This window comes from Centruroides sculpturatus, unplaced genomic scaffold (genome assembly GCF_000671375.1).
Source record: "Centruroides sculpturatus isolate CEXI.00-Female unplaced genomic scaffold, Cexi_2.0 scaffold409, whole genome shotgun sequence".
NCBI lineage: Eukaryota > Metazoa > Arthropoda > Arachnida > Scorpiones > Buthidae > Centruroides > Centruroides sculpturatus.
The window spans coordinates 340,950-357,962 of NW_019384561.1; the positions used below are offsets into that span (position 1 = coordinate 340,950).

The 17,013-nt window shown below is 26.4% G+C and overlaps 1 protein-coding gene across 1 annotated transcript in view; it reads left to right on the forward strand.

Moving 5' to 3' along the window:
- LOC111623967 (neuroligin-4, X-linked-like) overlaps positions 1 to 5,376 on the forward strand; it is a 34,601-nt gene extending 29,225 nt beyond the window's left edge. Inside the window, exons 3-6 of the mRNA XM_023366708.1 lie at positions 23 to 208; positions 281 to 1,070; positions 1,134 to 1,234; positions 4,811 to 5,376. Of these exons, the coding sequence (XP_023222476.1) occupies positions 23 to 208; positions 281 to 1,070; positions 1,134 to 1,234; positions 4,811 to 5,292 (1,559 nt within the window). The 3' untranslated portion in view covers positions 5,293 to 5,376. The remainder of the gene's footprint in view (positions 1 to 22; positions 209 to 280; positions 1,071 to 1,133; positions 1,235 to 4,810) is intronic.
- The last annotated feature ends 11,637 nt before the right edge of the window (positions 5,377 to 17,013 follow it).

The window sequence follows — 17,013 nt, forward strand, 5'->3', positions numbered from 1 at the left end:
CCAATAAGTATCACCGACACAGGGTTCCTTCCTGCCTTAGACAGTACTTCTCGTGGGAACTACGGTCTTATGGATCAGGTGGCCGCACTTCATTGGATTCAAGAAAATATTGGAGGATTTGGTGGCGATAACAGTAATGTGACCATATTTGGCCACGGGCACGGCGCAGCTTGCGTTAATCTATTGATGATATCACCTATGACAAAAGGTTAGATATCTTTCTTTTCAAAATATTAATAACGGTTCGAGATATCTGTAAGAGTTGTATAAATGTTTTTAGGTCTGTTCCAGAGAGCAATCATGCAAAGTGGATCAGCATTAAGCCCATGGGCGGTCGCTACAGAGGCTCATACGTATACTAAGTTCTTAGTAAAACAGTTAGGATGTCCAATGGAAGAGAAAAGGACTCTTTTAGAATGTTTAAGACAAAGACCTATAGCAGATATTATGCAAAGTACGTTCATTGTACCCGATCACTTGACATCGTTTGGACCTACTGTTGATGGTGTGGTGGTACCTAGCGTACCGATTGCTAGTATGTCGTCTCCAGGAAATTTATATGGTCAGTACGATATGATGGCTGGTGTGTGTCGAATAGAATGGTATTTTGGGTTCTCCTCTACAGAGGAGCGATCGGGAATCGATACCAAAAGACGAGACAGAATACTACGAACGTTAGTAAGGAATCTTTTTAGTTATCATCTACAGGAGATATTTTTAACAATCGTTAATGAATACACCGATTGGACAAAACCTAAACAAGAACCTATGGACACGTTATTATCCACAGCTGATGCCATGAGCGATGCTCTGATTGTTTCGTCACTATCCGAAACTGTTAATTTTCACTCGTCAGGAATAGGTAGAACATTTTATTACGTCTTCACTCATCAGACAGAGAAAGGAGATTACTATAACGATTCGGGTTGTATCCATGGAGAAGAAGTTCCTTATATTTTTGGTGCTCCACTCGTGGGAAATCTTGCTCATTTCAAGTCCGATTATAGTCGCTCGGAAGTGACATTATCGGAGACTGTTATGTCATATTGGACTAATTTCGCCAAAACTGGGTAAGGTTATAAATATAGAACTCGTTTAAAGTTGATTTATTACATTATTATGTTTACTTTCAGAGACGTTAATGGAGATGCTCAAGAATACTCGAGCGATAAAGGCAAAGGACCTTTATATTGGCCTCAGTATAAAGATCTACAACAGAAATATATGTCATTAGGTGAGTAAAAATGCTTTTAAAGTTAAGTATTAATAAAGAAACACTGTCTACTTAAGTGTTAATTGACACGTTGACAGGAAAGCTCAAAAAAGTCTTTCTGAAAAAGCAATTAATTTATATATTTTTTAATGGTAAGGTAATCACATTTTTTCCCCTTTTCGCCAGCGTATTTTATATTTCAAGCTGTTTTTACTTAAACATAATTAATGTTGTTGCTCATAAATAAAATAAAAATTTAATTTTATTTAACATCAAAATCTTTAATGAATTTCGATCACCAAGAATTAAAAATAATAAAAGTATTTTATTTTTTTTAAACCTAAAAAGTACTTTAATACTAAAGTTAAAAAACAATTTTAATTAATAGTTTCTTTAATGGGCGTCAAAAAAACACTTTCTATAAAGTTTTATTCTAGAATATTTTGATGTTGATGAACCTATTGATTCTATTTATTGACCCTTCCATTCTGTTGTACTTTATTGCCCGAAGAATAAAATGAGAATATGGAACTGCTGATACTTTATTCTTTCTGACGATACTTTGAGTTTAAGAGCTTTTTTTACGTGAAAACAGTGACTTTGTGCACACATCAACACCGAAACTATGTTATGTCCAATCGAATGCTGAGATTGCAGATACATACATCAAAAACATATGTGTACCGTTTTATAAGAGTTATAAAAGCATTAAAATGAGAAAACACAGGAAAAGTATAACTTTTTTTCTAGTATAAAATCAATAAATTTTATTAAAACTAAATAATTTTAATGTAGTATTTTTAGATAGAAAATCCTAAGATAAGAAAAATGTAATGTGTATTTTCTAACAGTAAATTTTAATGTTAGTAAATTCTTTATAAACATTTAAAATTGAATATATATATCCTGAATATTTTAAAGTTTATTTCTTAATTTAAATTATAATCATTCACAGTTTTCCCTTTTTTTAAAGTTTTATATAAAAACAGTGAGTTTATATACACATCTGTATTGGAGCTATTCAATTCGAAGATGATATTAAAGATATTGATAGCCTATACTTATCAGAAACACATTTCTATATTTTTACAGTTAAAAATATTAAAATACGATCAATAAATTTATTTAAATGTGCATAATGTAGGAATTTTAGTCGCTCGATAGAAAGTTATAGAAGAAGAAGAAGAAGAAAACTGCAAAAAGTAGAATTTTCAGTTGAATAAGGATAAATTTTTACGTCCAAAATATTAAATAACGTTATCGTTATTAAATTTTGCAATTGTTTTAAACTTTTTCAATTTAAACTCTAACAATTTTGTCAAATTACGATCTCCTAGAGCTTTGTTTTCATGAAGAAACGATGATTTTTGTATGCATCAATACGAATTACTCCATTCATTCTCACGCTTAAATTGAACATAAACAAAATGTTAAATAAAAAAAGAATAAAAATACAGAATTTGATAAGAGTTATAAAACAGTTAAAACAGAAAAATCAGAAAGTTTTATTATGTATATTAATGAATTTTATTCGAAATTACATTGAACTTTCTCTCAGCTTAAGAATTCCCAATAGAGGGGGGAATAATAATAAATGAAAGATCGAATTTTTAGTAAAAGTAGAAAGCTCGAAACTTAAAAACTTTTTTATTTTCTTTTTTTTTTTATCGAAACTCTAACAATTTGAACTGTTTAGTCGTAATTTATGAGGAATTATGATCTATAATAAGCAGAAAGAACAAGAGCTTGTTTATTATTTCAGGATTTCGTACAGAAATGAAGCGGCTTATCAAAATCAATATTGCTGTTCGGAATAAAATAATGAAATATTCAAGTTTATGAGAAGTAGTCAAAAATGGGGGGATAGAAACAGAGAAAATTTAACAAGTTTTTCTTTCTTTTAACTTAATATATTATTCTCTCTAAATGCAGAGAACTAGACGGATTTAATTTATTTGTCCTCTTCTTTCCGGGAATGATATTACATGTCGTCTTTTCTGAAAACAGATGATTTGGTTCTGTTTGAATTCCTTGCAGTTGTAAATGTAATTACATTGCAGTTGCTACTTCATTATTGTTAATTGACTGAAACGTGGCAAAATAATATATTAACAGACATTAAATATCAGTTGTCATTGTTTGTCGCCTGATAAATACCACCATTGCTTAATGTACGGTTAGACAAACTGCGTTAAACTCATTATTGAATAGTGTGAATGGATATCGATAATTAGTGTTTAATTTACGGAAAAATAATTTAATGTATCAGCTATTTTTATGGCTACGTTGATACGATCTTCTTTGTTTTACAGCATGGAATATTTTTAACTTTTCATCTTCACGTCGTTTTCCCTTCAATTTTTAACTATGGCATTGTTATAGAAATGGTGTAGAAGCGACTAAAATGACCTTTACCTTTATAAAATTATCCTGTAAAATAAATTACTAACGTTATTGTTAGTTATCGATAAGGATGATCATTAGAAAAATGATAGGTGTTCATATAATGTATTATCCTGGATGTAAAAATATAAGCTATATATATATAAAGAAAAGGGGAACCTTAGAAACGGTGAGAATAGATAGATAATAATACATGGCAATATTTTTCTCTCTTCATAAATCTGTTCGCACAAGTGGAATATACTACTATTTATGATCCTATTTCTTAGATACAAAAAATCTAGAATATTGAAATAATATTATTTCGATTCCTGTATTTTTTTTTACTTATTTATTTATTTCGTGTGGCTCCAAGTCAATACAGATCGAATTGTTAAAATCGGTCCACTTCTTTTCTATTTTCCAAGGCAATTTACATTTTGTTAAATATGCAAAATTCCCCTGTTTAGCTATTCAATTTATTAGAATTGTAAATTGTTGTATCTTCTACGTTTAAAAAAATCGAAAGTTTTAAGAATATATATATATATGTTTAAGCCTTATATAAATCTCTGTTTGACATATGATTTGTATAGGCTACTTCTTGATTTAACTTATGCATATTTTTCTTACTTCGATAAGAAGGGGGTAAAAAAAATTGATAATTCGTTTCGAATTCTTTACAATGCACAAAGAAACGAAAACAATATTCAGTATTTTTGCGACTCAGCTTTGTTTTCTTTCTTTTCTCCACCTTCTGAGATTTTTAAATCGATAAAATTATAAAATGTTTATAAAATATATAAAGTTTTAAAATCATTATTATTAAAATTTAATATTAATTATTGCTCACATTTCTTATTGTAAAGTAGAAAAAGAATTCAAAGTGAATATTTCTGTATTGCAGAAGGAAAAAGATATATATAGGCCTATATATATTAAATTCCTTCTGAATATAAAAATCTTTCAGATATCTAAATTCAAACATTGACACATCAAAGATTCAAACTTCAACTGTAGAAGTCGAAAGTAAAATAGTAAAAGGAAGAGCTATGTTTAAGTAGCTAGATCACGAATTTTCAAAGCTAACGATATGCAAATACGCCATTAATTCGGGATTGTGTCTAGTTTGTTTAGAAGTAACTAAACTTAAAAACATTTTCTTATTTTTCTCATACATTTTTTTTAATTTTAATTTTAATTTTTATTTTCCAGCAACAAAATCAAAAGTTCGGGATCACTACCACGCTCACCGTTTATCATTTTGGCTATCGTTAATTCCAAAATTGCATAAAGCTAGTGGATCCGAACCTCAGCATCATTTGCTAGAGGATCACGACAATCAAGAAACATACGATGGCATAGTGAGACGTGCACCATCGGATGATACAGTACGCTCTCCTGGTAGCACAGATGCAACACCAACTGTCAGTTATTACGTGCCAAGCAGTCCAGCAACAGAAACGAGTTACTCAGTATTGGAAACAAGTACAGAGAGCTTGACGAGTGGAAATCCTGTCTCCGATTCTATTGCAGTAACAAGTGAACCAACTCGCTATACGACTGCTTTGAGTGTCACAATTGCTATCGGTTGTTCTCTTCTTATCTTAAATGTTCTTATTTTTGCTGGCGTGTATTACCAAAGAGACAAAAGAGAAGCTTGTAGCGACAAAATGACGTGTGGCGTAGGAAGTTGACAACTTTTCGGCAAAATCCTACTTTGAACAGATGTGAAGTTGACAGATGTCATACTATGTAGCGAATAAATCGGATGGTGAAAAACTAGAGTTACTCTTCTTCTTCCTTTTTTTTTTTATCTTTATTTTTTATTTTCTCGACTACATAATTTTTTTACATATATATTTTTTCCTTCTTTATTTTTTATACTAATATTCTACTGTACATTAGAAAGAAATCAAAAATTCCTTTACAAGAAAAAAAAAAAAAGAAAACGTGCATAAATCCGAGAGGAAAGGAAAATCTGTTTGTTTGGATATTTTTGTGTATTTTTTTTTGTAAGAAAATACAAAATACAAAAAAATACACATTATTAGAATGTTAAAAATATATTTTGAATTTAAAAAAAATTTCGGAATTTTTAAAAGAAATTATAAAGTATTTTTTTAATATTAAGTTTACTCAAAATTTAATTAAAAATTGTAATTAAATTAAACAATAATTTAATTCCTTTTCGACAAATTTTAAATGGAAATTTAAAAAAAACAGTATATATTTTAGCGACATTATTATTATTAGTCTATTATTATTTAACTAAAATTGCGGATTAATTCGGAACCTTTTGTAGATAATTAATTATAATTTTAATAAATTAAAATTACAAATTATTAACACTATAACTATAAAGCATTAGTTAATTTAGTAAATTTAATTGTTAAATAAGAAATTAATATAGTGTGACATTAGGAAGATTGTTTTATAGAAACTAAAACAAAAAACAAAGTTTTTTTTTACCAGTGTACAGTACAATGTACAAAATTCATATTAAGTATTTTATGGATGAAAATACAAAAGGGAAAAAAATGATACGTTAGGTGTAATTTGTCATTCGGACGTAAAAATCCACAGCACAAAACATTCATAAGAGAAAACAAAGCTCATACAGAAGAGAGAGAGAAGCTGGAACATAGTTACAAATTTATAAAAGTGATTTATATTCATCTCTAAGAAAGGAAAGCTGACAATAATTTTATTATATTAATCTTATCATTTTAAATATCTAAACAAACAAGCAGCAAACAAACTCTTTAATTAAACACGTAAATCATTCAACTTAAAAGATTTGAAAAATCGTTTAACAACCTAAAATAAGCGATTGAATGCGGTCCGTGTTCAAACTTTGTGATCATTTGGTAACAAGACAATAGTCATTATCTGGTAGCGTAAGATACGACACTTTACTCGTAGTCAGTCAACAAGCGCATTGCTTAGCTACTCTTGTTAGCCTGGCAGATCTATTATCTTAATGGTTCTCTATATTTACATACTGCCTATGGCTCACTTCTATGCTCAGTCTTGTTGTGTTCCCCGCGGGAGTCATCATCTATGGCAAACATTTCTGGGCAAACACACTGTATGTTACTCAGGTGGATGAACTACCGAGTTTTATTGCAAATCCCGTCTCGAATTGAAAGAATATTGTAGAAGGAATTTCTTTCTTTTTTTTTAATTTTCTTTTTTCTAGTTTTTCTTCCTTTTTTCTAAATGACCACATTTTACAGGAAGGAAGCATTTAGAAAAGTAAATACAGATTTTTATCCATCTTCTGATTTTTAAAATAAATTATTTCAATTACACTTTTGTTATGCTGCTCTTCTCTGTTTAATCAAGCTCATAGGTGTATTAATGTATTAAATAAATAATTAAAGAGCGTTAATAAACGAGAATTGTAGTAAAATATTAAAAAAATTAATTTATTTTTTAAATGGAAATATTTAAAAAAAATAGCGTGATAGAAGAATACTTAACTGATACTTACGCAATTATATTCTACTTGGAAGAGTAAAAAAGGTGTTTAAAACTGTATTAAAGGAAGATTTTTACACAGAAATTAATTTTTTGTTTGTTATTTTTAATCATTTTCCCAGCAATTTAAGTATATTTTCGTTCATCACAAATGAATTTGATATTCTTACATATTTTTGTCTTAATTTTTAAATTGTTTTCCACATTTTAAAAACCATTTTAAATAATATTCAATAAGCTAAAATAGCCAATTAAAAAATTATTAAAATTTAATATTAATTATTGCTCACATTTCTTATTGTAAAGTAGAAAAAGAATTCAAAGTGAATATTTCTGTATTGCAGAAGGAAAAAGATATATATAGGCCTATATATATTAAATTCCTTCTGAATATAAAAATCTTTCAGATATCTAAATTCAAACATTGACACATCAAAGATTCAAACTTCAACTGTAGAAGTCGAAAGTAAAATAGTAAAAGGAAGAGCTATGTTTAAGTAGCTAGATCACGAATTTTCAAAGCTAACGATATGCAAATACGCCATTAATTCGGGATTGTGTCTAGTTTGTTTAGAAGTAACTAAACTTAAAAACATTTTCTTATTTTTCTCATACATTTTTTTTAATTTTAATTTTAATTTTTATTTTCCAGCAACAAAATCAAAAGTTCGGGATCACTACCACGCTCACCGTTTATCATTTTGGCTATCGTTAATTCCAAAATTGCATAAAGCTAGTGGATCCGAACCTCAGCATCATTTGCTAGAGGATCACGACAATCAAGAAACATACGATGGCATAGTGAGACNTTTTTAAATAAAACAAATTGATACACTTAATTAAGAAGTGATTATAATTAAGAGAAATAAAGAGAATTTCACTTTAAATTCTGTTAATGTACAAGTTTCACTTTCTTTATAGTAATTAATTTTCGAAAGTCATTTATAATAAACGTCTAGACAATATTTATTGTAAGTAATAACGTTTAGGAATGTAAAAAAAAATAATAAGGAAAGGACAATAATAATAAACGAGAGTTATTAAACTGATAAATATTGTTATGAATTTCGATATTAAAAATTTTTATCGACGAAGTATGATTTTGATGATTGTTCTGCCTTTCAGTATAAATGGTTAAATGAGTCTACAGAGTATTTTTATTTATATAAATGAATATTACTCTGTGTAGATGCTGTTCTTGATTACCTTTTCTTGATATAAGAAGTTTCTTCCCTACATTACACTCGAACTTTGTTTTTTTTTAAAAAGAAATATGACGTAGCATTTAAAAGAACATCTAAAAAAACTTTTATTACGGAAGAAAAAATTAAGAAAATAAAAAAAAATATATATAAAATTTTATTTTTATTAATAGACAGTTTTTTTTATGTCTCTACTTATTTTATGTGAGTAGAAAGGAAAGAAATATGCAACACCCCACAACGAGATTGTGAAGTGCTTATTGCAGTAGTGAAGTAGATATTTGCTTTCAATATTTTAATATTTATTTCAAAATTTAATGGTTAAATTATGTTTGAAAATGTTATTTTATATAAATATTTTTGTTTTCACTTAATATTTACTATCTGATTTATAAATATTTTATTTTGATCCACTTTCATTTGCAATTTGTATTGTCGATATGATATTGATTTTTTAATGTATCATACATTATATTTTCTAACGAAAAATAAACTTTTATTTTTCTGTAATATATTGTATAGAATTCTATAGATTATTATTTAATAATTATTATATTAAATACACGTCTATATTTTAAAATAATACATCATTTATGAGTTAGTTTAATTCTTGGAAAGTTATTTTACGCTGATTTATTACAAATTATGCNATACTCATTCAATCAAGAAAATGACTTTTTATTAATTTAATATTTTATGAGTTAATTTTCTGAAAAATTCGTGTGAATTAAATATGAACTGTACTTTTTGTAATGTAATTTTTACATTAGAGTAAGCAAATTTATTTAAATTGAAAAATAGTATATAAAATTATTACTATTTTATTTGAAAGAATCCATATTTTGTGACTTGTTTGAAGTAAGATTGTAGGCCTATATTAAATTGGAGGAACTATGGACAAGTCTCATCATCATCATCATCATCATCATCATCGTCATCATCTGCTTCATCAACAATTTGGATTAAGTCTTAAACCCAGCTTTATTTATATTTAGAATGTTCTTGACCTACTTTTGCGAGGGTCCACATCCATCTCTCTTTCCAAAGATTTATATCCAAAGGCCAATTTCGATAAGCAGTTGTTGTCCATTCTAATTACAGAATCTTTCCATTTTATCTGGAAGGATTTAATGTTATCCACCATATTGTCTACTTCTAGTTTTCTTCTAATATCCAAATTACACGCTGATGTAATTTAGTAAGATGTAGTAATTGTCTGAAAAATTTGATATCCTCATCTTCCAAATTTAGAGCATCTCTTTTAATTAGAGATAGGAACAAATCTTATTAAATAGTCATTATATATTTTGTATTTATTAATGAAAGTTAAGGGGATTAACAATCTTTATTCAACTGGGAAAAAATTTATTGTTCAGAATTTATTCAACTCTAAGCATTGAGATTAGATAAACAATGTCATAAAATAGAATTCTTCTAAACAAACACATGAAATTTGTTCCTTTGAAAAAAGTAAGGCTTACGTTTACTTACAGTTATAATGAGAACATCAGTCTTTTTCCTGAAAGCAGTATATATATATATATATATATATTTTTTTCTTTTTACAGTTTGTTTCACAGCTGGGTGCTACTAAAAAAAACTGTTCTTTCATACTGAAAAAGTTGAGTTTTGGGAGTAGGGTGTGATTACAGTTTCGTACCAATTAAATTTGTTTTTTTGCTGAAATAATATGAATTCTGTTGCAAGAAAGTTTATTTCTACTTGTTTTTCTTTATTCTTAACAAAGAACATCTTGATTGTTACATGTTTTTGTATGGCTTCATTAAAAATGGTTTTAAGTACATAAAAAGTAAAAAGAAATTATATAATAAAATTGTTATATAAATTTGTAAAAGAAATTAACTTTTATAATTATCACTATTAAAAATAAATAGAATTTATTTTAGGACGTTAAATTAAATAATAATAATAATAAAATTCTTATGAAATTAGGTGGTCCTCTGTGATTTACGTAAGATACATTAAAATATAGTTTAATAAAGATTGATTGGTGTTCTTAATGATAATTGTTTGGGAAAAAGTAAAGAAAATCTAAAATTTACATATTTTTTCCTTTATTTTTCATTATTTCAACTGATCAATTTTGACGTTATACAATATCTTAACTAATCTTTTTCGAAATAAATGTCGACTGACGAAAATATATTTAAGCAAATCACATTTAGACCATAAAATTACATATATTATTTAAAACAGTCTTTTATTTTTCTGTAGTAAAAATAATATTAATTTATAGGGATAGGAACTTAAGTTTTCTTCGATCTTGGGAAAAAATTCCTAGCTTCCGCCTCTCAACGTCCCCTTATCGTAATATAATTCACAGTTTAAAAGCATCAGTCACAGAAATATACTAAAGAATTGATTGTTTTAACACCTAAAGGAAAATTAAATTGAATTCATACAAAAAAGAAGGTGTGTAATGTTTATATATTAAAAGAAATTAGTATAAACCTGATGACGAGAAAACTTAATTAAATGTTTATTTTTATTTAATATTTGTTTTACTTACCAACATTAATTTCCATTTAGAAGAAGGAAAAATGCTTAATTACAAGTTGAACGAAACCAACAAAGTTTGGTGCCAAGTAAAGGATTTGGATAATTATGATTTAACAGGGATAATTATCTCGAACGTGTAAACAATAATCGATATTTTAATATATAACTTATTTTACGGTAATAAGCTAGAGATTGGAAATTAATTTAATGTAAACTTTAAATCTCTCTCTCTCTTTTATCAGATAGTTTTTACTTTTCAACTTCTCTTCTTCAAGTTTTTATTTAAGTCTCTTTTATATCATTAAATTAAGAACTTCGAATTAAAATTATCAATTCTCATTTTCTTTTTATAAAATGCAAATTCTTCTCAATATGTTTTTTTTTAATTTTAAAATATCTTGCTAGAACTTTCACTATTTTCACAATATTCTACATCTTGTGAAAACATTATGTGAAAAAAAATTAAATTTATTTTTGAAAAAATACAATTCATTTTGCTAAATATTTAGAAATATATAACTTAAAATTATTCGTAAATATAATTTATCTTGTTTGAAAATTCATCTCATTATGAATCAAGCAGAACAATCTTCAGTTATAATGAACGAGCTTCGTAGACAAACTTATCAATGATTTCTCATCATCATTGTATCATTGCTAAAACTTCAATGAAGATAATTAAAAATTTTAAAGAAGGATTCGCATCCAGTCTACTAAAGCTTAGTAAGCTGAATGATGAAGATAATGGTGATCTTTAAAGATCCAAACAGATAGTAGTTGTTGAGCGGTGATAAAGAATCTTTTCTTAGAAGACAAATTGTCTTTCGAGTGAGTAAGCAATGTGTGACTTACTTTTTTTGAACATAGAAAAATGTTCTAAAAATATCAAAAAGTGTATTATTTACATAAAAATTTGACATTTTCTTCTCGTTTTTTTGTATTACCTAAATAGTTTCGAAAATATTTTTTGTACTTGAAATGCAAAAGAGTACTTTAGTTTTGCCTTGTTTAAAGGAGTATGCTGTTTATATTTTGATTTTTAAAAAGTTTTGCTTACTTCTCTTATTACGATTCATATAAATCAAATATNTATTAAAAATTATTTTAAAACCAAGCGACAAACAATTGTAATTCGATCAATAAACATAAAAATTTAAGTGCTGTTATTTTTTAATAATTGAATTGCATTTTAAATATATTTTGAAGTTTAATAATATTTTGATGAATCCGAGACTTGTATGGCTCCCTTTATTAATAAATAAGCCCAAAGAATTCCATGAAGATACTTGCACTATGTAACCTTTATTTCCATAACATGTTATGGCTCTTGCTCTATGTGAAAGGTTACATAAGAGCCATTTACAAGCCTCGTATACATCAGAATATTATCATAAATAAATATTTGTATTTATTCGAATATTATAAATATACAAGTTAATCGTAATTAAAACGAATTATAAAGTTAATAAATATTGTTTATATAATTAACTTTTTAAGTTTAATTAACTGCTAATACTTATGTTATTAATTATATATATATTTAATACTTGAAATGGAAAGTTTTAAAGTAAAAATTATTAAGTTTGATAATTAATTATCGAGAACGAAAAGTAATTATTCTCAAAAGTAGAATTTTTATTTTGGTAATTAAAGTTATGCGATATTTTAAATAAAATAAAGATATTTTAAATAATTTATCTACCGAAAATTTAATAATTGATCTTGTATTATAATTAGAATTTATATACAATAAAACCTGTGTAAACCGGAATCGCACGGTACCGAATACAGTCTACCCCCTATAACACTGTTGATTTTTCCGTTTTATATGAATTCCGTGTTGTACGAGTCACTTAGATTTTACAAATACGTAAGCCGTTCACAGCCCGGCACACGTATTTGTAAAATCTAACTGACTCATACAACATGGAATTCATATAAAACGGAAAAATCAACAGTGTAATGGGGGGTAGACTGTATTTTTACCAGTTTGGCAGGTTTCCGTATTGAACGGATATTTTTAAACATAGAAAATCGCTTAGTTTCGGAGAAATTTTCCCATTACACAGGTTCCGTTTTGGACAGGTTTTACCATACCGTACATATAAATTCTTTGTTAGCTAAATTTTTTATTAATTACAGTGAAACCTGCTAATGTGACCAATGAAGGGACCAAGCTGAAAGTGGTCACCTTACACCTTATGCAAGTTTTACTGTATATTTTTCATCTATAAGATAAATAAAATTGTTATTTACGTGATGAAATTTCCTTTCTTATTAGTGAGAATAACTATCTTAATGTTAGAACTTGATTGTTTAGCTTCCATTATCAAGAACAGTAATGTGCTATTAACGGCTTCTATTGATGACATTTAAGTTTGACCCGATCTTTTACAGTATTTTATGTCTCAAATTAAAAATCCATTCCCTAATATATTTAAAGTTATTCCCAATTCTCTCGAGTTTCTATCTTGTTTAATAACTTTATTCATGAATTTTTTTTTACTAATTTCTTTTCCTTCGTTTCCTGGGGAATTATTTGTTGGTTTTAAGTCTACGATAGTCTATATTCTTCGTTTGATTCAATATAACGATGATGGCCCGCGGTTATTTTCGTTATAAGCAAGATAAACTTGGTCTTACAACAATTTTCTACTGAGCAGTGTCAAAATTAATAAAGATGAATGAGAAATAATGAATTTTTAGGAGTGGTGTTCGATCGGTTAGAAGCAACAAATTTTATTTATATGGTCACTCTTTGACCAAAGTATATAAATCCAAATAACATGTGCAATTCACATACGTTAAAATTCGTTATAACTTTCATTTATCTTATCAAATGTTATAACTTCCTTTAAGTAAAGGATGATAAGTTTCTATGTTGTAATTAATAAATTTAGAAATAATAATAATTCAAAATCAACATTGTGTATCAAGTTAATTTTAGAACTTACTCAAATATAACACTATATTCTTTAAATTTATTTCTTAAAAGATGTAACAAGAACTTGATATTAAAACATTTAAAAATTTTTCAATAATAATAATAATAATAATAATATAATTTTATCATATAAGACAAAAATACAGATTATAAGGATTAATTTCTATCAATTAAGCAGTTATTTGGTAGAGTGGCTAAGACATCAACCTGCTGCTCTGAGGGATCCAAGATCAATAGGGGATCCTGAAAGCATTCAGAGAGGGTTGCAGAGAGGAAACAATACAAGCCTTATATAATTTTTACTACCTGAAGTATCCGACTTTACTTGAGAAAAATTCTAGAAGAGGGTGTAGCTGCTCACTTTTCCCAAATCCGTACCTTTCCAGGATCGAATTTGTGCGGCAACTCCCTAGAATTTTTCTTGGACGGTCTATGCTGAAGATGTTGTGGCCCTCGTTATAGCTTCGTGGAGTTCGGGTGAATTTGAATTAGGGGGCTCTATGTATAGTGTTGACTCCAGACATTTTTCTTCGGGGAAATTTTTTCGGGAAATATTTTTAAAATAAAAGATTAGTTTTGGGCCCTGTAATGGTGGGCCCCAGTCAATTGCCCTTTTTGCCCATAGGATAACTCGCCACTGCTGCCCGAACTCACGATGGATATGGGAGAAAAAAAGGCCTTTTAGTGCCCACAGGGCGTAAAAAGTAGACAACCGAGAAATTAACATTTACTTACATACATTATTGAAAAAATATACAATCCGTATTATTATTAACAGTTAATTAACTATTACAGTTATTTAACATTATATTTTTTTAATGGAAAGTGCTATAATAGATTCCATAATTAGCTATAAATTTCATTATTTAAATTTGAATTAAACTGTACAAATGAATGCAAAAAACGTTGTTAAGAGAAACGACTATTTAAACACAAAATGAAAGAAAAAGGTTTTAATCAATTAAATTCAAAATTTTATCAATTATATCGTAATTATAAATTACAACTTCCTTAAATGATGAATATATTTAATAAATTTTAATCTAATTCTTTAATATTTATAATTTTAAATCTCAATTTCTATGTTTCTTATAAGAAACATGCTGTTAAAGATGTCGCAAGGTTATAATTTTCGTTATTAAACGTATTAATATAATTAAATTTATATATATAACATTTTCAATCTAGCCTATGTAATTCATACGCATGTATACACGATACCAATTATAGAGGTTCAATATCATCTCCAATTATAAGAGGCTAATATCTTCAAATTAGCTTCACATTATATCATCTCGAAATCGATTCTTAAGCAATATAATTAATTAATATTTTTTATTTATCTTATTTATTCTTATTTAATGGAAGATTTCGTTTTATTGTGGTTTATTTCATGTGTTTAAATTAATAAAAAATTAGTGATATATTTCTTTTAATTATAAGTATATTAGAAATGGAAAATTTGATTTAAAAGCTTAGAAAATTGCATGTATAGTAATAACTTATCGCTTCCTCTATGAGTTGTAACGTGATAGGAAATGAAGCGATAGTATATATAGATTCAACCAATCGAAACTTGATTCTCATTTCCGAAATTGTAATTATTGTTACTTAACTTTACATGCAACCAATTGAAGGAACGAATTTTTATTCTTTAAAAAGTTTCCCTTCCCCAAAAAATTCCCTTATAAGTTTAGATCTATTTACATGCTAATTATTTAAATCATATATTTATATACAATATATATTAAGCTATGTTATGGTATATATGTTACATATTTGCATAACAATATTTATATGCTAATTACACTAGAATTAATTATACAGGCTTGTGTTATATGTAATATAATTAAAGGAATTCCTATACAATATTTCTCGTACAGAAATTAAAAAAAAATAAAATTATTTTAAATATAGATTTAATTAATTTCTTTGTCTTTTGATAGTTTATATAATTATAAAAATATGTAGGATAGTAAAATTAAGGTTTAAAAATTTATAATTAAAGACTTGCATTTGTTTATAAAATTAAATAATCAAGTACATGCTTATAAATTAAATATACACGAGTAGTTAAACTTAAATCTAAACCAAGGGAAACGAATAAACAAAATAATTTTTAAAAGCTCTGTTTTAATAAATATTTTATCAGAACCCCCTTAAACAACTTGAATTAATAAAATTAAATTTAAATGCTATTAAGTTTTAAAAGTTTTTTTTAAGTATTTTTTTTTAAATTTAAAAATAAACGAGAAAATAAAGTTAAAGTTCAAATTTGATTTTCTTTGTATATAAGAGAGAAACAGAAATAATTTCCTTTCTTTTATATAAAGTAGGATTTACTTTGAGGTAAACATTATTTTAAGGAAGAGGGGGAAAAAAGGGAAAATAATAATAAAAAAATGATTGATCGACTCTTGAGTAAATGGTTTTCTGAATGATATGTTAGTTCCTTTTTAACTATTTATCTTAACATAAAATTATTCAGTTCCATTGTCTTAAAACATGCCAGAATTTCAAATAAAATGCTTTTTTTAAAGTATTTCTTTATGTGGTAAAAATGGCAAATGAAAATTTAATATTCTAACTTATATATAAAAAAAACATATTAAATGTGCTTTTTATTCATTTATAAATTTTAAGTTTTAATAAGTATAAAATTATAGAATTTTAATGTATGTAACGTGTACATTTTTTAAATAATTCCTTCAAATTGATGCTATGTTGGAAGTTGGATGATCTTTTATACAAAACATGCAGCATTCATTTAATTATTAGTATTATTTTAACGTATTTTAACATCGAATTTTTAATTAAGAAACTTTAAAAATCAAAAAAATCATTCGAATAATTTAATATATTTCAATATGGGAATTTATTATAATTGAATTTATAAATAAAGTTAATTTTATTATCACTCGAACAAAACCTTTAAATCATACTTCTTGATTTTATAAAACAGTAAATATTATTTTATTAAATTACTTCTCTGAACAGTTTTTTTTTTATAAAAAATCTACTTTATGTCACACTCATTCAATCAAGAAAATGACTTTTTATTAATTTAATATTTTATGAGTTAATTTTCTGAAAAATTCGTGTGAATTAAATATGAACTGTACTTTTTGTAATGTAATTTTTACATTAGAGTAAGCAAATTTATTTAAATTGAAAAATAGTATATAAAATTATTACTATTTTATTTGAAAGAATCCATATTTTGTGACTTGTTTGAAGTAAGATTGTAGGCCTATATTAAATTGGAGGAA